Source organism: Amphiprion ocellaris, chromosome 15 (assembly GCF_022539595.1).
Source record: "Amphiprion ocellaris isolate individual 3 ecotype Okinawa chromosome 15, ASM2253959v1, whole genome shotgun sequence".
NCBI classification, from domain to species: Eukaryota; Metazoa; Chordata; class Actinopteri; family Pomacentridae; genus Amphiprion; species Amphiprion ocellaris.
In genome coordinates this window covers 23,208,818-23,232,887 of record NC_072780.1, presented here as the reverse complement: position 1 = coordinate 23,232,887, position 24,070 = coordinate 23,208,818, and the positions used below count along the sequence as shown (strand labels likewise).

Here is a 24,070-nt window from a genome sequence, read left to right as displayed (position 1 = left end):
GTCTAGCTCCTGCTGCATTGTAAAAGGCCTTGCGATTGGTCGAAATTGGTTAGCTGCCAACGATTGGACCAATCAAATTGCTCGATGCATTCTTTTGTGAAATGAGAAAGATAGTATAGTTTGAGTATGTATTATAGCACAATTTACAACAACTCAGTAATTATCTTGTTTTATTTGCAGTATTAGGTTAAGGCAAGTAAGTAGTCCAAAGAGCAAAACACAAAGTACGCACGCACACACACACACGCACACACATATAGATAGATAGATAGATAGATAGATAGATAGATAGATAGATAGGACAAGCACCATAAAAAATACTACATACTAATTAAGTTACTTTAACCCCGGTCTAAATGCAGTTCATCCTGCCTCACTCCAACACAGACCAGTGTCTTCACTCAGACTATGTGAGAAAATTAAAACTTGAGGCTTAATCTTTAAATTATTATCACCATTGTGGGCAAGTTACGTTTATTTATAAAGCATATTCAAACCCTGCTTAAGCTGATTAAAGTGAAATAAAAAGTTTCACACGCGCGCGCGCACACACACACACACACACACACGTGCCCTATCACTGTCATTAATCAGCTAACAAACACTAGCATCAGGAGAGCTACCAGAGAGACTAACGTTACGTTTCCTCGCTGTAACTCACTAGTGACTTACCTGCCGTTGAGCTGTCATCGGCGACTCCAACTTGTTTCCGTTTCAGGTGCTGCATCATCACCGTGGTGCTCCCGTACATCATATCACTTTTGCAAAGCTTGCATGCTATGCATGTTTGTTGTTTTGTGGAGCGTGAAATGCTGCCACACTTTTGAGGATTTCGGTCTGACTGTTTTCTCCGTGTCGGTCATGTTTGGTTGAAATTACTCTGAATTTACTTTCGCTTTGCCGCACCTCGTTCTGTTCAACTCGCTCTACAGGTGGAGTTATTTTAAAAAAACAAAAAAACTTTATTTCCGTCAGCCAGCATTGACAAAGCTCTGCAGGTGAAGTAGACGGCTCCGCGACATGGCGAGTGACGCACGAATCGCGCGACACAATGAATCGATAATGAAATTTGTTGCCAACGCTTTTAATAATCGATTATTATCGATTTTATCGATTCGATGTTGCAGCCCTACTTCAGTCTTGTCTGAATTTAGTAGTAGGAAAATATAGGTCATCCAGGTCTTTATGTCCTTAAGACAATGTTGCAGTCTGGCTAGCTGATTAGTTTCATCTGGCTTCATAGATAAATACAATTGAGTGTCGTCAGCATAACAATGGAAATTAATACAGTGCTTCCTAATACTATTGCCTAAGGGAAGCATGTATAATGTGAACAGTATTGGTCCTAAGACGGAACCCTGAGGAACTCCATGATTAACCCTAGTATGCTCAGAAGAGTCATTGTTGACATGCACAAACTGGAACCTGTCTGATAACTAGGATTTAAACCAGTCCAGTGCTGTCCCTTTAATGCCAATACAATGTTCTAGTCGTTGTAATAAAAGTTTGTGGTCGATTGTATCGAATGCCACACTAAGGTCCAACAAAATAAGTATAGAGACCAGTCCATTATCTGACGCTATGAGAAGGTCATTTGTAACTTTCACCAGAGCTGTTTCTGTGCTATGATGCACTCTGAAACCTGACTGAAACTCTTCAAACAAGCTATTCCTTTGTAAATGTTCGCATAAGTGATTGTTGCCGTGCTTTGTGTCTATATAAAGCCAGCACCTTTGAAAGTTCTTCAGAGACAAAAATGGCAAAAACAAGGAACCTCACACAGGAAATACACCTGAAGATACAGGAAATACACCTGAAGATACAGATTCTCAACCAGGAAGGGTACAGCTGCCACCAGATAGCCAGGAAGTGCGGATGCACTCCTTCAGCAGTTGGATACACTCTGCAGAAATACAGATGAACCAACAGCTTGGAAGACAAACCAAGATCTGGGCATCCAATGGTTTCTTCAGTAAGAAATGACCGACTTTTAGATCATGGCTTAAGGTCTTACAAGGCTGTCAAGAAGTCCCTGATCAATGAGAGACAGCGGTTAGCCCGGTGCTGTTGGGCCCAAGCACACAAGAACTGGACAGCCAGGAACTGGAAGATTCTGTTGTCACATGAATTCCGTTTCCAGCTTTATCTTTCTCCTGCTAATGTGAGGGTATGCAGAAGACCAGGCAAAGTATTATCTCCAGCATGTACAGTGCCTACTGTCAAACATTGTGGAGGCAGTATCATGGTTTGGGGATGCATGAGTGCTGCTGGTGTTGGTCATCTCACTGTCTGTGATGGCACATTGAAATCTGCCATTCTCCAAACCCACATGCTCTCTTCTACACGTGTACTGTTCCATCGAGGTCAAAACTTGATGTTTCAACAATATCCTTGCCACACATCCAGGGTCAGAAGAACTTGGCTGCAGCAGCACAGTTTCCAGGTCTTAAAGTGGCCATCTCAATCCCCGGACATGAGCCCTCTTGAAGATCTGTGGTGGATTATTAAAAGGTCTGTTTCGTAAACCAAAGAATTTAGAAGAACTAAAAGCCGTAATTCAAGAAGAATGGGACAAGATTACCCCTCAACAATGTGGAAGGCTTGTGGGGAACATGCCAGCCAGGATAAGAGCTCTACTGCGTGCTAATGATAGGACTACTAAATATTAATTTGATGATGTGATGGTTTATTTTTTGTTCAGTTTTGAACACGTTCTGTTATTTGTTGACTTTGATACCACCAATGTTGAGAACTGACATTGAAACTGTCAAGAATTTAGTTTTGTTAATTTTTCTTGTAAAAGAAAATAAACAAAAAATATATCATTTGTATTTGTTTATGTCTGTCTAATGCAGCCACAACTTTTGAAAGACAAAAATAAGATTTTTCCACAAATATTCCATGATAATATTTGAGATTGTGTAAAATTTTAAGGGAGTCTGAATACTTTTGTCCACCACTGTATATACAGTCAAGCCCGAAATTGTTCATACCCCTAGCAAATTTTGACTTAGAGTTACCTTTAAATGCAAATAAAAGCTGAGGAATTATTTTTTCCACAATGATGCTTCTTGTACATCATCTTATTATCTTTTGGGAAACACCTGTGTCATTTCCAATCAAAAACAAAACAAAACAAAAATGCTGATTGAATAACGATAGCTTTAAGTCAAAATTTGCGAGGGGCAATAATTTCGGGCTTGACTGTATATAGAGAGGTTCCATCTTACGTAATGGATGCTCAGCAGCCCTCTGCAGCTCCTCTCCTCTCCTCTGCCTGTGAAAACTGCACCAGACAGCAAGTCGACTAAAAGTCGCAGTATCAGTGTGCTGCAGGGCAGTCCAGCTGCTGAATCCTGAACACACCCCGCTGCAGCCTGCAGACGAGTCAGAGCCAGCTCGGCTGTTTACCTACACTGACCTCATTCGAAAAAACACGACGAGTTGCTAACACAACTGAGGTAAGATCATCTGTTCACTGCATTGTGTTCCGCAGGAGAAACTAGGATAGGTGAGCCAGGACGGGACGAGGCGTCACTGAGAACAGCGCCGAGGAAGCGAAGCGTCGCTGTCATTTTACATCCCAACTGTCTGAGTGGACACATTTGTGAGGCAGGTAATGACAGTGGTAGTGTTTGGTGGTGATGCCGGGTCCATGAAACTATGCACGGTCTCATCTGTTTTGTTACTGCTGCTTTTGGAGCTGTGCCAGGTATCACTGCGGTCCTACCCGGCTTCAGCATCTCCTGCCATCACCGGACAGTTTTACTATTCACAGCTCTGTGTGCTCTTTCTGAACGACACGAAACTGCAGCCAGAAATTTTATCAAGAACGATTGTGCTTGTAGCTATAGGCTCATTTAAAATGTAGAGTGCATAACTGTAATACATTCCTGAAGTCAGCCGCCACCCATAACTATCATGGAGACAGCAGTGTACCTTCTAGCAGTAGAACAGCCTGAAGCCTGTGGCCTTGACATTGACACATTACAGAGACATAACTGATGCGAGAGACTCAGGTTTTCATAGGTTTCACAGGACATATATATATGTGTGTGTGTGTGTGTGTGTGTGTGTGTGTGTGTATATATATATATGTATGTATGTATATATATTTATAAAAGTTTCCAACATATATTACTTTCATAAAGAAAATGAGCTAAATTGTGATGGAGCTCCACATGTGGGTCATTCCAGAACTGGAGAACATTTTACATCCCACCCATCAAATTTCAAGTCATTCATGTACAGAATACTAAAACATGCAGTTGTTGTGTAAATTTACTTGTCCTGAGACCAAATCTAAAAAAAAAAAAAAAAAAAAAAAAAAGGACAAAAGAATGCTTGAAAATATTTTTCCCCCTAAAATGTTTTTTTTTCTCAAACTGAATCTCATAAAACAGTTAAAATGAAACTTAAACCTTCTTTTTTTGGAATTATTTTTTTCATTGATGTCTTTTGTAATTGTGGGAACATTTTTTTAATCAACATAATCTTTAAAAAAAAATTATTGTGCATGGAGCATGTGTCCCACAACAACCCTGTTAACATGACCTTTTTATCTGGTAGAACAATAAGAAAGCAGTGAATGACATGATATGCTGGAATTAACATCATCAGACAGTTTTCCTAAAGAAGGGTTGGAGCAAAGCTATGTCCTCTCTTCTATTTTTCATATTTTCATAACATTGTCAGCCTTGATTGAATGTGTCACTATCTCATATTATCAGGAAAAGACTAATTAATTTGACTTTTTTCTTTGCTTTTTTCCATCAGTAAGTCTGTCCTCTTGGTCAGCAGTAACAGCTAGCTAAATATCTAGCTTCTACTCCTGAGAAAAAGCTAACATTAGCATGGATTAGCAACCCCGTTACTGTGATTAGAGTAGAGTTGGAAAACAACAAATAAAACATTAAATAAAAATGGTACCATTGATGTGTAAGCTGAGCCAATCAAGTCTTTGATAGTTTATTACCTATTATTGATGAATATGTAGCAGATTCTGTGTCATCTGTAAAAGGGAAGGTTTATTTTTCAAACCTATTGAAGTCCAAATGTCCTCCAATTCTGGAATGACCGATGTAACAAATGATTTACTTATAGCTTATAAACCACAATTATATGTCACCGCTCACATGTCCGATGTGGAGAAAAGTACAGAGTGTGACTTGTTAGATCCTGACTGATTCATTATCCATGTTAGGGACAATATGCAGTTCTAACCATGTAATAAAGTAACGGCTGTTTTTCAGTGCGTGAATGTGCACAACTCTCGCTTTGAAGATGCTCATATGGATTGTGATGGTATTTAATAAACTCAGCTGGAAGCTCTGACTGTTTGTGTGACAGCTCACCTGAATGGTGTGAAGGAAAGGACATTGTGTGACTTGCCATCAGATCCTGGTACACACTGATCTCTGTGGGGCTAATTAATAATTATGAGTATTTAACTCTGTCTTGCTTTGGAGATGCAAACATGGATCCTGCTGCAATCTGTACTGCAGGTTTTCAATAAACGCAGAGGAAAAAAAATCTTTCAAACAGCTTCAGCTCCTGTTAAGAAAACAGATCACATTCATTATCGGCCAGTATCTTTATTCTCATCTGTCTGTTTTTGTTACCATGAGCTTATATTTCTACTGACATGCAGCTATATAGATTTGAAATTGTTGGGGAAAGTGAGTGAGAAAAGCAAAGTGTGTATGATTTTGGTGGAAGAAAACGATCCACCAAAATCTTTGTTTTTCACTCAAAATAGCGACAGATGGAATTGTCTTGGAAAAACATTTGGATACAGTGAAAAAACAAAATAGGCAGGTATGCTTGCTTGGTTCAACTCCTTTGCAAAACTTTAAATTTTCAGTGCAGCGGTTGCTACCTAGAGGTTGCTGTTGTTTCATTTAGCAAAGAAAATGGTAGCATTCAGGTAATGGAAAGGAAGAGCAAAGCCGAAGTCGCTTATACTCAAATTGTACGTCTGGTGAGTCAGACTATGCAAGTCTAGTCATTTAGGGAACCCTTGGTGGTTTTAAGCCCTGAGCAGCCAGTTTGGTGTCTCCTCAAAACTTGTTGTCAGTACACATGAGGACAACATGCAAAGCATATAGAAAGGACCTGGAGTCACACCAACAGTCTTTGATAACAATGAAAAGCACTTCAACATCCCACCTCGCCTTTATATTTAATGAACCTAACATTTCTTGCAGCACATCAGGTATGCTGGCTGCAGCTAAGACAGGGGCTTAAAAATTGCTATATAATAGTGAAAAGCAACAGGGGAGTTATTCTTAAGTTGCTGTTTGTTATTTCCAGTACACAAAATATTACTTTTTACCTTTTACTGTACTAAGGCATGAAAGCATTTGTGACAGGTTGGTGTATTAATGGCTGAGTTGAATACAAACATTTTGACAAGGTCATCTTAACTCAAAGGCCACTTTAACCTTCATCAGCAAATAATGTTTTAAGATTTTTGTGTTACCTGGAGCTGGACAATATGGCTGAAAAATATAGTACGCTGCTTTGACATCAACACAAGCTAAAGCATAGACGGGCAGGAATCACTTCCATCATAGGTACATACTCTCTCTATACCTGGATGTTATCTGTCTTTGTCAAAGAACTCGGTGTCAGAAGTCTGTCTGACAATAGCAGTGCCTGTCATCTCCTTTAGTGGCTCATGCTTTAATAGAGCTGTAGTTCACACATGACAGGAAAAATAAGTAGTTTTTATCACCTGGGTATTGTTTAGATCTTGGTGGAAGGGCATTTGTTTGCTATGGTGCTATGTTGATGGCAAAATACATATTTACCCAAAGTTACTGAGCGTAAATATCAATCATTTATATTAGGGTAGATCCTAAAAGAATTTTTGTTGGGATATTGGAGGCTACACTAGATTAAAAACAATGATGCGATTGTATTTGTGGTATCCCACCCTTTCTGTTAAGCCCTGCCACTATTTTTTTCCCTGATCCTGTTTAGAATGAAGTTTGGAGTCCTGTAACTCTCTGAATTCAAAGATGCACAAAATCAGCTTGCCACTATTCTTCCTCTGGTGAATTAAATGTCATCATAACATCCACTTTCTATTAGTGCAGACATGCTAATGCAAGTTATCATGGAGGGCTTCACAGTGGTGCAGTGGCTTGCACGGTTGCCACACAGCAGGATTTCTGTGTGGAGTTTGATTCTAAATTGGTTGTCGGTGTGAATGTAAGTGTGCTCTGTGTTGGCCCTGTGATGGACAGGCGATCTCAGGCTTTTGTCTTAAGTTTGGGCTGTAATAGGGTTCAGCACCCCCACCAACCTGCAGAGGATAGATAGATAGATAGATAGATAGATAGATAGATAGATAGATAGATAGATAGATAGATAGATAGATAGATAGATAGATAGATAGATAGATAGATAGATAGATAGATAGATAGATAGATAGATAGATAGATAGATAGATAGAACCTTTATTGATCCCACAGCGGGGAAATGTACAAAAGTGTATTTGGAGCAGAATCCGGCCTTTCATTCATGAACTGCTGCCTCAGCGATCATCCACTAGGAGGCGCAGTCCCCAGACATCGTGAGTGTGACGAAAGTTATCACGAAAGTCAGAGCAGTGACTGCTTATAATGGCAAACATCCCCTAAACATTAACAGGGTTGTGTGTATCCTTGAGGCCCTAGAAAGATTCTGAATATGTTTTTCTTCCTTAAAAAATATTCGAAAAGGCAATTTTTGGGACATTTTGTAACCTAGATTTATCAGCTTTGCACATATCAATCTTATCAGCCCTGGATGTTTGCTATGTGTTTTGACCACCATCAATTGTTAAACAGCAGAATTAAATTGAATTAAATGGCAGTAGATAGGCATGGGTAGTCTCTTAAGTAAACCCTGTCATTGACATGCACATGTGTATATTTCCACACAGCTGACAACGTATTTATCTCAATTTCTTCAAAAACCATTGAACCAATGGTTTCCCTTATTTTACTGATCTTTCTCTTTGGCTAAATTCTTTTCTGCATGCTCTTCTTTGGTGTACATTCTCTTGAAACCTGCTGTTTCTCCATGAGCTGTAGGATGGATTATAACGATAAAGAACCGATGCCGGCAGCAGGGACCCTCTCTGCACGCCAGCTGCAGTCCCACCTCAAAATGGAGCCCAAGACTCTAGGGGTGAGGAAAAGTTTGTTTTCAAACTTCATACAACATACCTGTTAGTCAGTAATTCATACTTACGTTTTTGTGCGTACATGCATCTCATAAGAAGTAACAGCTGACTTTTGTATGTGACATATTACATCACAATTATGCAAGTGCTTCAGGAGTCCAACAGAGAAAAAAGCAATTGAGAGGAAAATTTGGATTCTGAATTACATGTAAAGGACCATTTCAGTGCTCTTTTCTCAGTAAGGACCTCTGAATTTCTGTTCCATGTATGAATGCATGATGTACTGATTAGTTCGTCTACCTGCTCTGTACCTCTCCCCTACAACCCCTCAGGCTATCCAGATTGTGATTGGGGCACTGATTCTCTGTCTGAGTGCTTCTGTGCTCCAGATCCATGAGGTTCACTTCACAGGAGATGTGGCCCTCTTCCTGATTGTTGTCATACAGGTAATTCAGAGGAAACTGAATGGAAACTTTCAGTTGCTACTTTGAGATTCAGTGCACAGCATTTTTATTGTTATCTTATTTACCTAATACTTGAATATTCATTCATATTAACACCTTGTTGGTATTTTTCCTAAATGCTGTGTCTGAGTATACTGTATTGTAATGTTCCAGGTGACCTTGTCTGGTTCAGTGTTGGTCCACAGTGGGAGGAGACCTACTCTGTTTTGGGTAAGTCTGTCTTACAATATAAATCAAACCAGAATTGTTTTGAGCATCTCAAGTGCTGTACATTGATACAGACCCTTGCTGTACACACAAAATTAGCTAGACTCATTCAACAATGCACTCTAGTTTCACAGTGGAAAAGTATTGACGGCTGACGTGATTGCATTGTGTGTACTCAGTCTTAATAGGTTTTCTGTTGCTTCTGATGTGAGAATGTTTGGAATATTTCATCTAGTATTCCTCTTCATCTTAAGAGACTCTGGGATCAACAGCTGAAGTTAGAGTTCAGTAAACTGACAGCTGTAAGGAAAAACGCAGCTCTTTATGTGTCTCATGTTTAGCTACTCTAAACGCTTCATGGCAATGATAGTGAGTGTGACAGGGCAGAAGTTACTGCTTGATCCTTTCATCCTGGCATGAATGTAGCTGTCTTCTGGCATGTGGTCACCACAGCCTGGCCCAATGACAGGTTGAAGATTTCCAGTAGGACCTTATCTACCACATCTCACAGTCTTCTTCAGTAAATGAAGGGGGTTTCAGGTGTTAAAAAATGTTATATAGAGCTTAAACTATATGCTACAGTGCCGTGAAAAAGTATCTGAACCCTTCCCAATATCGTCTATTTTTGCATATTTCCCACACTTAAATGTTTCCGATCATCAAACTTATATTTATATTTATTTAGTATTAGACAGAGCTGACCCACAAAACTCAAAATGCAATTTTTAAATTATGATTTGCTGAAGATTTATTGCAAACCAGTATCACCCCTGTGGAAAAGTAATTTCCCCCCAACAACTGCAGTTTATTACATCACCATGGAGGCATTTCTTTTCTGAGAATAGATTAATCCGACCACGTTAGATGGTTTTCGAGCATGAACTGCCCTTTTATGGTCTAGCAAGTCTTCCATAAAGTTCCACTTTTGACTGATCAGTCTACAGGATGTCATATGATCTGTAGTTTGTATAATGATGCTATGTACATGAACTCTACTGCTACTGTTTGCAGGTCAAATTTGTCCTGGTGCTGCATCTCATCAGTGCAGCATTTGCCACTGCTGCCCTGGGTCTGATGTCCAAACACCTCCCTTATCGCCAAGACTCTTACCACTGTGAACACTGCCGCAGACTGGAGCTACATGCTGTGGTATTGTCTTTAAACACAATATAGAGAATATATAAAAATAATTAGTTTTAAGATTTTATTAATAAAACAGAATAGACGTATTATTAGTTGCTACTTTGACAACACTTTTCTTCTTAAAAAATGTATTGTTTTTCCACTGGCTCTGTATAAGGTTGTGTTACAGCCTCATTAGGACTAACATCAAGAAATTATATCTTTAAGATGCATTTAGGTAGTTACTGGGATTTAAATTGGCTCGTCTAAACAACAAAACATTGGTGCAATTAGAACATTCATTTTTGGTGCTCAAAGTACTAGGATGTGCTCTCTATGTTTGTAAAAACACGAGTCTTTCCTGGTGCAAGACTGAAACAATGTTGGCAGGGTCCTCTCAAGGTTAAATCAAGTCAAATTTATTTCCACGGCTACAACAAATAATGTGTAAATATGAACAATGGGCACCACAACGGGCCACCATAATAAGCTTATACATTTCTCATGGCCCCTTCCTGTTATTGAATATAAAGTAGTCTAGCGCTGCATATAGCGATTATTTTTTAATCAGTTATCGAAGTATAATTTCACTTTGCAGCTAGAAGATCGTCGGTTCGCATCCCAGCCAGGGCCTGGGATCTTTCTGCATGGAATTTGCATGTTCTCCATGTGCAATCGTAGGTTTTGTCTGGGTACTCCGGCTTCCTCCCACAGTCCAAAGATTGGTTAATCAGGTTAATTGGTGATTCTAAATTGTCCATAGGTGTGAATGTGAGTGTGATTGTTTATCTCTATATGTAGCCCTGTGATAGACTGGTGACCTGTCCGGGGTGTCTCCTGCCTTCACCCCAAGTCAGCTGGGATAGACTCCAGCCCCCACCCCCACCCCCACCCCAACCCCTATGACCCTAATGAGGATGAAGCGGTGTATAGATAATGGATGAATGTTTGGGTTTTTTTGTTATTTAAACAATTAAACAAATAGTTTACCAATTATTCTAAAGATATTTTTTTAGTACTTGATAATGTTATGGTGCCGGTACAGAGACTCACATGCAGGGCAACAAGGATACAACAAGAGTGTAGTTTATGGTTTTTATTGGTGAGAAGAGTAGGTGCAGCTGATCATCCCCACTTGGAGGTAGTCAGTGTGGGAATGCCAGTAGACATCACCACAGACCACACTCACGCCCACTTAGAGAGAGAGGAAGGGAGAGGGAAGGGAGAACCTGGCGCTAACTGGCATCAGAGGTGGAGGGCATAACAGATAAATATCAAATACTTCTCTACTTCTCATTAATATTTCAATACTTTATTCAATCATCATCATCTAATTTTCACACCACCACTGTGTTATGACATTACTACTACTAGTACACCCTATTTGTCAGATGCCTGATGAGAAAAATTCTGGAACTAAAATGACACAAAGATTGCTTCAATCATTTTATGTCATAACAGCCCTTTCCTTGAACTGGGGAATCAATATTTTTACGTTAGTGTTTGTCTTAAAACAGAAAATACTTATGTCATGGAGTCATTTCATCACTGGGGTAATATGCAGTTAAAATAGTCAGGGGCAAAAGTATTTTTGGGCATGGAAGATAACTGAAACAATTTACAGAATGTCACAACAGTTTCAGAGTTACATCATTGCATAACAGATTTGCCATAGCTCTATTATGGTCACCAACTGATAGCTAATGTTTTTATTGTATTATTGTTGTTTCTTGAGAACCAAATGACTTCAAATTTAACACTGCACGTTCTTGGATCCCCAGCAATACACCCAGTAGTTTTAAAGTAGATTGAACAAAATTTTTGTTGAGAAAAGCAAAAAACACAGTCATGTATCCATTACATCAGAGGACATTGCACTAGCATTCATTTCTTTGGAGACTTACTGTAATCCTAACTGTAATATGACTCACCGGATATGGGTTGTGGGTATAAGTCTGCCATTGGCCAATCATTTCAGTCAGCATTATACCCCTTTTCCACTATCTATACATTACTGTTTTCTTTGCCCCAGGAAACAACGGCAACAGCAGCCTCCAGGCAGCAAACTACCACACTGAAAATGAATTTGAAACTGAAAGCTTTGCAGAGGATTTGGATCATGCAGTGAGGCAGATCCGCTAGTTCTTTGTTGTTGTTTTCTCAGTGGATTATTCATTTTAACCGCAGTGCTTCACTGCATGCAGATGTTGTGCCACAAGAATTCCACCTATCATTATTTACCATTATGTTCTACAGATTTGACTGGCTAATTGAGAGTACTTTAACTATAACTGCTACTTGTCTAACCATAACCCAATCCCTAATGGGAAACATGTATTTACCTGAAAATGTAATGATTTACATCACTTATAGGGACTTGATTTTCATTTCTATAAAGAAAACACATTCCAATGATTTCACCATGTAAATTCAATCCAATTTAATTTACATAGTGCCAATTCACAACATATGTCATCTCATACACCTCACATAGGAACAGAGAGCTCTACAATCCAACGTTGCCTTTGGATTCCCTATGAGCAAGCAGTCAGCGACGGTGGGAAGGAACCAAAAAAACCCTTTAATGGGGTGGGAATAAAAACACAGACAGAACCAGGCTTAGGGAAGTCAGCCATCTGCTCAACTGGCTGGGTTAGAGTTAGCCGGTGAGAGTTGGGATGAGGTGGGTGGGGGATAGCAGGAGAGGTTGGGGTCGGGATAGCAGGATAGCAGATGGAGAATGGACAAATAATACCAACACAACAATGAACATTTTGGAGGTCAGTGAAGCCAGAAACTGCATATCAGAAATATGTAGCTCCAGATTCAGACTCCTGCAGAGAGAGAACAAACACAGGACTTCAAGGAAAATGTAGACTAATAGGTAATAGTGGTGTATAACTGTATGGAAGAAAAAGAGAGAAGAGTAGAGGAGAGGAGCCCAGTGCATCATGGGATTCCTCCAGCAGTCGAAACCAATAGCAGCATAACTAATGTACGGCTCACATGATCCTGAGCAGATCTAACTATAAGGTTTGTCAAACAGGAAAGTTTAAAGCCTAATCTTGGATGTAAAGACGGTGTCTGCCTCCCAAACGCAAACTGGGAGCTGATTCCACAACAGAGGAACTGATAACTGAAGGCCCTGCTTCCCATTCTGCTTCTGGAAAGTCTGTGAACCACAAGTAATCCTGCAGTTCGAGAGCGAAGTGCTCTGTTGGGATAACGGTATGATAATGGCAAAATAAATATAATTCAGCGTAACAATGGAAATATATACAGTGTTCCTAATAATATTGCCTAAGGGGAGCATGTACAAAGTAAACATTATTGGTCCTAACACAGAACCCTGTGGAACTCCATACCTAACTCCGATGTGAGTGAAAGAATCATTATTAACATGACCAAACTGTCTGACAAATATGATTTAAACCAGTTTAGTGCCATTCGTACAATCCCAATAACATGTTCCAGTCTCTGTAGTAAGATGTTGTGATCAACTGTAGCAAATGCAGCATTGAGATCCAACAGAACAAGTATAGAAACTAGTCCACTGTCTGAAGCTATTAGAAGATCATTGGTTACTTTTACCAGTGCTGTTTTTCTACTATGATGCATTCTAAACCCCGATCAAAACTCTTCAGAGCATGCTACATCCAGCTAGACAATAATAGGCAGGTCAATATATAATTGCGGGACTTTTTGAGTTTGAAAAATTCTGGAAAAAAAAAATTCTAATACATTATTATTTTTCGTTACAAAGCATTCCTGAAATATTGTGTTTTCTTTAATTGCCAAGCTCAGGCATAACTGATTTCAGATATTTATTTAAAAAACTAAGACGTTAACTCATTATTTGGTCAACTATGTTACGGACAAAAACTGTAAAGTTTTAACTTTGGGTAAATGTCAGATATTTAAACAAATCATTGTTCTTAAAAAAATATGTGTCCCCTTACCTACATTTTCAATTAGAATCCCCAATTAATAAAGAAAATGCACCTTTTTTTGCATTAAAACTCCTAATTTCACAGAACGCAGTTAACGGTCCAGATATTTTTTCCCAAAACTCCTGAGATTCATGATAATTTTCTCGATTAAATTATACTGAGCTACATATTTCACAGCTACTAAGTTTCTAAGTTTTTTACTTAGAGTTTAGGCAACAATTTTTTTTTTTTTTTTTTTTAGAAACATAATGGTAACTTAGTTGACAGCATGGTATCATAGTTGACAAAAGTAACATAGTTGACTGGACATGAAAAAGTATCATGATTTATTCATCAAATAACAAAATCATGAACTATATAAATTATTATTGTATGTTAGCAAACTGCATATTCCATCTCTTGTGGATTTAATTAAGACCTTTTGACATCATTGTGGTATAAACAAATAATACAGACTCAGACTAGTTTACATGCATCACTTGCAAGTTTATTAACTTACACAGACATTGTAAACTTAAACAGTGATCCTAACCTACAAAAAAACAGCAACAATGGTATGACAAATTGCTGCCACAAAAAATGCACTATGTAAACTTTTTTGAAAATAGTGTTTTTTGAACAAAAAACAAAAGTGCATTGCATTGAGCAAAAAATAAAAGTGCATTACACTGAGTAAAAAACATAGTGCTCTATTGTGTCAAAACATCCATTCCATCCATCCATTATCTATACACCGCTTAATCCTCACTAGGGTCGCGGGGGGGGCTGGAGCCTATCCCAGCTGACTCGGGCGAAGGCAGGGGACACCCTAGACAGGTCGCCAGTCTGTCGCAGGGCTACATACAGAGACAAACAAGCACTCTCACATTCACACCTACGGGCAATTTAGAGTAATCAATTAACCTCAGCATATTTTTGGACTGTGGGAGGAAGCCGGAGTACCCGGAGAAAACCCACACATGCACAGGGAGAACATGCAAACTCCATGCAGAAAGATCCCGGGAAAGCCGGGACGCGAACCAGGGACCTTCTTGCTGCAAGGCGAAAGTGCTAACCACTACGCCACTGTGCAGCCCTGTGTCAAAACATTTAACAAAATATATGTACTGCATTGTTCCAACATTTTGAAAACAAAATAGTGCAAGCCATTGTATCCTAATTACACTAATATGTCAGAACCTAAATCAAATGTTGGCATTACCTAATGATTCCCAGGCGCCCTGGACAACCTGTAGGAGTTACTAATGCAATGACAGAACACCCTCCCCAACTGGCTTCTCACTCAAGAACATGGCCAAGCTTGATGAAGTCCCCTTTATCCATGGAAGTATCAGTGTGTGTGTGTGTGTGTGTGTGTGTGTGTGTGTGTGTGTGTGTGTGTGTGTGCGTGCGTGCGTGCGTGTGTGTGTGCGTGTGTGTGTGCGTGTGTGCGTGAGTGCGGTGCACGCATGTGTGTGCGTGCGTGTGTGCGTGTGTGTGTGTGTGTGTGTGTGTGTGTGTGTGTGTGTGTGTGTGTGTGTGTGTCCGTGCGTGCGTGCGTGCGTGCGTGCGTGCGTGCGTGCGTGCGTGCGTGTGCGTGTGCATGCGTGAGTGCGGTGCACGCATGTGTGCCTGCATACTTTGTCTGTGAACTTGAGTTGTGTGGGGTCGTAGATGGGCGATGATGCACCTGCAATGTAGTTTGTCTGAGATCAATCAGTAATGTGCAAATCATTGAGTGTGTGTGTGCGTGCGTGCATGTGTGTGCGCATCTGTGGTTTTAGAGGTGTATGTGATGTGGCTGTGTGTTTTAGTCCATTTTGGCTGTGATTTTTAACTACTGGGTCAAAAATGACCTGAAGATGATTTTTGTGTTGAGGTCAGTTTAGGAAAACCAATTGAATTTCAAGTTGAAAAAAGGTCATTTTGGGGTTTTCTATGCTCCTAAACATAGTGGCGGGTCATTTTTGACTCGAAGACAACACGAGGGTTAAATAAACTCCTGAAAACTACAAGAACATCATGAGTGTCGACTATGTTACTCTTAGTCCTCTAAGTTACCTTTACAGGGTCACATAGTTGACAGGTAACATAGTTGACATTTTTGCTGTTTTCAGGCATAAAATCAACATGGCCGCCTATAACCAAACACCACATGGCATTTTTAGAGCAAGATTCTCCTCAATATTATATATACAATTTAATAAAATTGTAACTGAAACTTTTTTATAAAGATATTGTGGTAACATTGTTGACATGCGATAAATCCACACTGACTCACACACAACTTTAAATTAAATAACTAAAAAAGAGGAGAAAGAACATACCTTGGAGTCTTGCCAGTCTTTTCTTCAGGAGGAAATGACATCATGTGGAGCAGGTCATGTGATTTCGAATTAACGCACTTTCTTGAGAGGTGTTTTTGTAATGGGTAACTTAGTTGAAAGTGATTTCTCAAACACAGATACAATTTGTTATTTTTCATATAAAATTTGATATATTGCCAAAAAAGAAATATCAGTCATGATTATCTCAACTTAATAAAAGGAACACAATCAAAACTGTTTTTGAATAATTTCATTTTATTATTGTTTAGCTAATTAGAAGGTGGTTGTTATTAAATGCGGACGGTTATTCAGTTGACATTTTAGTGATATTCATTCATTTTTTATTAATAAGTGATTGTTTCCATAATAAATAATTATGGAATTTGTAAAGGCATGATCACAATGAACATAAAAATATTAGTTTTTTTTCTCTAAATAAAAATGTATGCAAGATATATCCCATGGACTTTAAAAGTCCCTCAATTATATATTGACCCAGGTGGTTTTGCTTCATTAAACTTCATACACAAACATGAAAACACTTCGCTACAATCTTTGAATGACAGGAGGACTCATCAAGATACTTTGTAAATATGGCCCTGGCATTAACATGTTGTATATGTCATAGATACAACAACAACAAAAAAACATGGCTTATAGTGGGACTTTAAAGAACAATTTGAGGTTGTTTTCACATGGTAGATAATTTCGACCAAGCATTGTTTATGGAAAAATATTATCAAGTCCCACATGCTTGTGGATTAATTAATAGTTTTCATGCAGTGGAGGACACAGATTACACACAGAACAGCATCACTGATGTATGACTGAGATACACTTTTCCTGTAGTACAATCACATAAATTCATAGCTGAAACTACATGTTGTGAAAAAGCAGACTCCATGTTTCTTTGTCTTTACTGTCCACTGCAGCAACATTGTTTCAGGAAATGCACCGGGCTGATCGAGCAAAAGTGTAAAGTAAGTGACAGAAATGTCTTTAACTGATAGAAAAAGATGTCGTAATACTTTCACATTTCTATTTTTATGGAATGATTAGTGTCACAGAAAGAAATGCATAGTTCTCTGACCACATATGCTCTTGGATTTCTCTGGCTAGCTGTTGATTGATGGGATTCTGGGGACACTGGTGATCTTTCTGGTGCTGGAGCTGTTGATCTGCATCACTGCCATGCTGTTTGGACTCAGTGTCCTAGCTGCTGGTGGAACCCAGGTGAGCTCTGGTACCTTCAAATCTCATTCAGTGACCTGCAGGGAGCAGGAATACTCCAAAACAGACACACAGACATAGCTTGCCTAAACTGCCATTTATGAATCTATAGTTCTGCAGATTTTATCTTGTTTGGTTTTGTGAACTGCTTACTTGTTATATCTTTACATTACCTTGCTGTGCAACCTGTAAGTCAAGGCAGGTCCTAAATCTATGCCGGTGGTGTGACAAAAATTACAATCTGCCAGGAACTGACTGTAGTTTACAGGAGTGCACTCAGCCTGTTAAAGATATACTGTATGACACGGTTTTGATTGGAGTTATTATTTTTTACAGCTAAGTGTTTTCAATTACGTTTTGAAGGAAACACATTTTCTCTCAGGTGAAATTTGTTTGACTTACCACCAATACATTGGTAAACAACATATCTTTGCTTATTGTATTATTTGTTAGCCGTAGCTTATTTTTAGCCCACCAGTTATATAATTCGTAGGGTTCGACCAATCACTCTGGTAAAAATGGGAGATACTTCAAACAAAATACTGGTCTTGAGACTTCTTTTTGAAATTTCGGTGTTGGACTTATACCTCCTACTACATCATAGCGTTTGCTTAAAGGGCAAAAAATAAGCACAGTTTAGCTGTGTCGGGGAAAAAACTGGAAAACGAGATTGCGCTCTGGCTTGAAGGATGCTTGCACAGTTCAGAATGTAATGAGGCTCTCAGCTGTATTATTAACACCATTATTAGTGCGTACATGTATAGGTATATGCCAACACTTTAACACATCTGTGCACACACATGCACACAAAAGCAAAACAAACTAAGTAAGAGAACAGTTTAGTTTGGGAATAACATAACCACCCTCCCATTCACCCCATCCCACCTCAACTTAGCACAGTATAACCAACATACAATATTGGTTATTCAAGATTTATGAGACGCAGAAACAGGCACACATTCAGTTGGGGAGTTCAAACTTGTAAAAATATGAGATGAACGGTTGCCATTTATGGAAAATACTTTTCAATGCATCCTCTCACAGTATATTTTATCTTCTCAAGTTTTAGAAAGAATATGGTATCTTTAAGCCACTGGGAGATGGAAGGATAGTTGACAGATTTCCAGTGTAATAATAAGCAATGTCTTGCCAATAGGGGTGTGAAAGCTAAAATATCCTTTTTTTTTTTTTTTTTTTAAGAATTTAATGCAAGATAAGCATCAGGGATTCCAAATATAGCAATCAATGGGGAAGGTTGCAAATTTAATCCAAGAACAGTGGACATAATATTAAAATACCTGGTCCCAAAATCATTTTAAGAGATCTCCATGGATCAACTTCATAATACCAGAAAAGGCTTTAGACAGAAACATTGTGAAAACTGTAAAGAAAGACCCTAAAACAACTGTTAGTGACATCAGCAACAACTTCCAGAGGGCAGGAGTGAAGGTATCACGATGTACTGTTCACAGAAGACTTCATGAACATGAAACATGAAAATACAGAGGCTACACCAGAAGATGTAAACCACTCATTAGCAAGAAGAATAGGAAGGCCAGGCTGGAGTTCACCAAAAGAGATGAGCCTCAAAACTTCTATGACAAAGGTTTATGGACTGATGAGACAAAGATCAACCTTTACCAAAGTGATGGAAAGGCTAAAGTTTGGAGAAAGAAATGATCTGCTTATGATCCCAAACCTCTTTTCTCATATTCATCATTTGTCAAACCCAAATGTTTTCAGTCTACAACAAAAATACAAGAATTGGTCTCACTGTTTCACTACTTTTGAAGGGGAGTGTATGTATTAATTCATCTTACAGCTTTGATGATAGAGTATAAAGAAACATTAAAATGAAAGGAGCCATTTGATATTGATATTACGAATGTTTGTCGTTTGGTAGAAGGTTGAATCTACAGCAAAACTACTGCTTACGAAGCATGTGTGTGTCCTGTAGGCACCCAGCCAGAGACCTGCTTATCCACAGACACGCCCACCACCTGTTCCAGCTGTGCAGGCTGTTCATCCCACTCCAGCTGCAGCTGAACCATCTCAGGTACCACAAGTTATTTGTTGTAGTGTCCCATTTGGTATTTTACTGATTTATTGTGTGCTAAAGTTGGAGGATCAATAATGATAGCATATCAGTATTGCTATATAGTTATGTTTTTGTGCTGCCATGTACCCATGTACACCGGGGGGTTATACTGTATTACGATTTGGAATGGGAGGCTGGGGTTGGGAGGTTTTAATCTCTGTGAGATAATGGAAAGACATCTATAGAGCATGCTCAGAAGATAGAAGTCTGCGAAATTGTCCTGTAGGAGGTAATTATCACTCAATTCAAAAAATAGGAGCAAATTGGGCTTCAGTGTCTTACCCAAGGAGACTTCCACACATTTGAGGGGCTGAGTATCAAACCAGCAACCTTACAATTAGTAGACAACCTACCCCCTAAACCATGGCCAGTCTCAGTGACATCACCAACAGGTTTCTATTAGAGTGGTTTTGAAGCTCAGTGTGTATTTCAGTGTCCATGTTATCATGGTGTCTAACATGACAGGCAAAGATTTACACCCAATACATAGTTTGTGCAGTATGCAAAAAATACCACCATGTCCTACTACATCTGTTCTCATTTTGCAGTTTGCAATCCAGCATGTTTTTCTAACCATTCAGATCCATAATTCCTTCTGCGCAACAGAAGATACATCACATATGTCATAGTGTCTTGCTCAACTAACAAGCGTAAGCCACCGCCAACGCACAGATGACAGCTCATTTCACACTACAGGCTGCAACATATATATGAGCAACAGTCAAACCTAAAGGCAGAACAAGTAATACGTCCCAATTGTATGCATACTTCATGCAACAGCCCGTACCTTGTAAGGGTATCTGCAGTACATACTGAAAGGAAAAGGAAAAGATATGCAATTTGGAATGCAGAGTTGGTGTGGTTGCTCCATCTCTCACTATCTTGGCAGTGCTTGTCTCCTCCTAAATCCCTAATCAAAAAAAAAAAAAAAGAGAAAAGCGGTGGAATGAAAGTAGAACTGAGGGAGGCTATGCACATGTCTCTGGTCCTTTAATAGTAGCCACCTGTCACTCCTGCAGCCATGTCCTTAACTACACTTTTAATTCTTAATACAATTTAAATAGGCAAGTTATACAAATGTTCACCCCTCGCACAGTTATCATGAACAAGATATTGGGTTTGGAGACCCGAAGAGTTTTTTGCACCAGACTGTAAACGTGTTTATTTTTGCTCTAAAGCTGCACATTTTAACATGGGGTCTATGAGGACTGATTCATTTAGGAAGCCAGCATCAAGCAGTCATTCAAGTAACTGCAATTATGAGCATGGAAGCCTTTATTGTTCTTCAACACAGATATGCATGTGGACATGGACAAAACCTTTAACGGCAAGGCTCAAGGAAGGTTGCTGTCTGCCTCAACTGGTTGGAGTGAGAGTGGACATAGCAGGATAACAGATGGAGAACAGACAAACAACACAAACAGAACAATAAACATTTTGGACGTCGGTGATGCCAGAAACTGCAGATCAGAGACGTGTAGCTCCAGATCCAGACTCCTGCAGAGAAAGAACAAACACAGGACGTCGGGGGAAACACAGGGTTAGTGATATGTAATAGTAGTGTATAACAGTATGGAAAAAAGAGAGACAAGAGTAGAGGGGAGGAGCCCAGTGCATCATGGGAGTCCCACGGCAGTCGAAACCTATAGCAGCATAACTGATGGACGGCTCAGGTGATCCTGAGCAGTCCTAACTACAAGCTTTATCAAAGAGGAAAGTTTCAAGCCTATGCTTAAAAGTAGAGATGATGTCTGCCTCCTGAACCCAAACTGGGAGCTGATTCCACTACAGAGGAGCTGATAGCTGAAGGATCTGCCTCCCATTCTGCTTCTGGAAACTCTGGGAACCACAAGTAAACCTGCAATCGGAGATCGAAGAGCTCTGTTAGGATAATATGGTACAATAAGGTCTTTAAGATAAGATGGAGCTTGGTCATCAAGACTTTTGAACGTGAGAATCAGGATTTTAAATTCTATCCTGGATTTCACAGGGAACCAATGAAGAGAAGCTAATACGGTAGAAATATGATCTCTGTTACTAGTTCCTGTCAGAACTCGTATCAGCTGGAGGTTTTTAAAGACAGCTACTGGGACATCCTGATAATAAGGAATTACTATAGTCCAGCCCAGAAATTACAAGTGCATGGATATAACTGGGTGTCATCTACATAACAATGGAAATTTGTGCCATGTTTCCTAATAATATTGCCAAAAGGGAGCATATACAACTACACCCTTGAAGTACAATTTAATATGTTTTGTATATTCTGCAAACCATGTTCACATTTGACTTCTTTTTGTGTGTCAGCAGGTGGCTGTAGTTGTGACGGAACCTAATTCAGAGCAGGTGGAGGACATTTCCACTCCACCCACTGAACCCCAGGTGGAGCCAATTGAAGCTGTGGACACAGAACCCTGAACTCAAACACACTGCTCCCTGTGGTGTCATGTCATGTCAGTGACAGGATGAGGAGTAAATATGAATGACAATTGGGAAAAAATAATCCAGTCAGCCTTTGAGTGGTCATTATAATATGGACACAGTTACCTTGAACAAATCTGTTGATGGCCTTTGTCTCAGGTAATACGAATGATAATAATTTGGAAAAGTAAATGTTAATGTAACAGCAAGTTTTACATCCTTTTACTTCTGGCATGACATGAACACAGCATCAGTGTTAGCACTGCTGAACCTACAGCACTGTGTGTCTTGGTTATGATATAGATCAGTGTTACTAGTAATGTTTATGTATTCTTCAAATATTAAGGTCACTTAAAGAAGTGTAGTGAGAAATAAAAATAACAGAAAGACAAGGAAATTTTCAACCTCAACCCGAAGTTGACACAGCGAACAGAAGGAACACAGAGAATGTAGGATATGTTAACTCCACTAATAGTGTGTGCATATTCAATATGTAACCTGTCACTATTTTGCTTTTAAAAATTTCAAACATCTCTTGCCTAAAACATGTTTGACTGTTCAAATAACATTATTGTTGTCTTTACTGTTTTTATTGAATCAGTGCTATTTTAAACTTGTCCTGAGGCCGCTCCAAAATCAGTTTTTGAGAGAGTTTTCCAGCAGCCAATTGATCTGATTTTTTTGGTCCATTCTCTAAGTCGAGGTCAAAAAACACAGTATCCTTAATTTCCTGTAATGCACTTTGTTCAACTCTTCCTGCATGGTAACTACTAGCCAACTGCTTATTGTCTGGGTTTCTCTAATTAGCTTCTGGTCTCCAGCCTCCTGCTGCATTTGCAGTGATTGCACAGAAAAGTGCTACAGTGAGAACTTAAAGAAACAAATTGATCTAAAAATTGTATTGTAACTACAGTACTTGTTGATGTTCATTAAATGAGGCTCAAGCACTTGATTTTCATAAAATGCAAGCAGTTGGGAACAATTGAGGGGTGTACCACATTGCGAGTTATTGGGTTAGCGAGTTCTGTTGGGCCTAAAGACAGAGCTTGTGATGTCACAAGGGTGCTCTCTTTTTTACCTGCTAGATCACTATGTTGGCCGATGGTGCACAGTTAACCTGGGTTTGTCGAGACAGCTAACACTAAGAAAGCGTGGCTATGTCAAACATGCTTCGTAGTACAATCTGACATCATTAGTCCTGAAATTTAGACTACCACCAGGCTGCCTGCCACAGTCTGTTTTGCTATTCAGATGTGTATCAGACACTGCATTTATGTTCGGCTTTTTAGTATTGTTGGAGTTGTTTGTGGAAACTATAGGATGGCATGATTAACTGTAAATGAATGTAAGAACATTTTAATCACAGTGAAAATGAAACAACAAATATCGTTACTCTCATTACTCACCTTCACTACTGTGATGTTGATTAGTACATTCTTTGTTCTTCATGTAGTTTCATTACTACAGACGAGTGCATACAGCATATACTGAATTTTTAATTTCACGTTTCCTATCCTGGTAATTTCCTGAAGTGTGTGTTGCAGGAAGAGTTTGCTGGGGTTTATTGTTTTGTTTTTTGCCTCAAACTTGCTGAATTCAAAGTAGTAACCAGGTCTAAGCTACTGTCACTTCTATAAATTGTATATTGATTAAATAATGTTTAAAAAGTAGATCACTCAGACAGGTAATGTTATACTACACTACCTTTATATTTAGATAGCTTATTTTGTTTGTGCAACATACATTTTTAATTAGTTGTAAATCTGTTCTAGCATGCACACATAAAGTCACATTATATTCTGCTCAATAAAAGCAAGTAAAATTTTTGGTCAGTTTGATCACAAACACGTTTTCTCTTATCCTTATATATTTCTCCATTTATACCATTTTGATGCTGCTCTTATTCAAAAAATGTCTGTCCCTTTTAATCTGGATAAATCACACAACAACTGGAGACTGTGTACTTATTCACAAGGTGGAGATACAATACTGGGAGTGAGCATTCTTTGGTACCTGCCTTTCACTGTCACCCAGTGTACTGTCTCATTGGATCTTTACATCATAGGACACTGTAGGTCACATCTCAGTATTTTAAAACT

The 24,070-nt window shown here is 39.1% G+C and overlaps 1 protein-coding gene across 6 annotated transcripts; it reads left to right on the top strand.

The window, feature by feature from the left end:
* The first annotated feature begins 3,225 nt into the window (after window positions 1-3,225).
* Window positions 3,226-23,803, top strand: si:dkey-81h8.1 (uncharacterized). 6 transcript variants are annotated; one of them, XM_023295041.3, is made up of 9 exons: window positions 3,226-3,461; window positions 8,076-8,178; window positions 8,506-8,619; window positions 8,791-8,847; window positions 9,856-9,993; window positions 17,155-17,202; window positions 17,342-17,455; window positions 19,410-19,508; window positions 21,861-23,803. In XM_023295041.3, exons 2-9 carry the CDS (start codon window positions 8,083-8,085, stop codon window positions 21,966-21,968), a joined length of 774 nt encoding a protein of 257 aa, XP_023150809.1. In that variant the 5' UTR covers window positions 3,226-3,461; window positions 8,076-8,082; the 3' UTR covers window positions 21,969-23,803. The 6 variants fall into 6 exon arrangements, with proteins under 6 accessions (XP_023150809.1, XP_023150801.1, XP_023150784.1 ...); XM_023295033.3 differs by having other exon boundaries at window positions 3,228-3,461; window positions 8,082-8,178; window positions 21,858-23,803; XM_023295016.3 differs by having other exon boundaries at window positions 3,229-3,461; window positions 21,858-23,803.
* The last annotated feature ends 267 nt before the right edge of the window (window positions 23,804-24,070 follow it).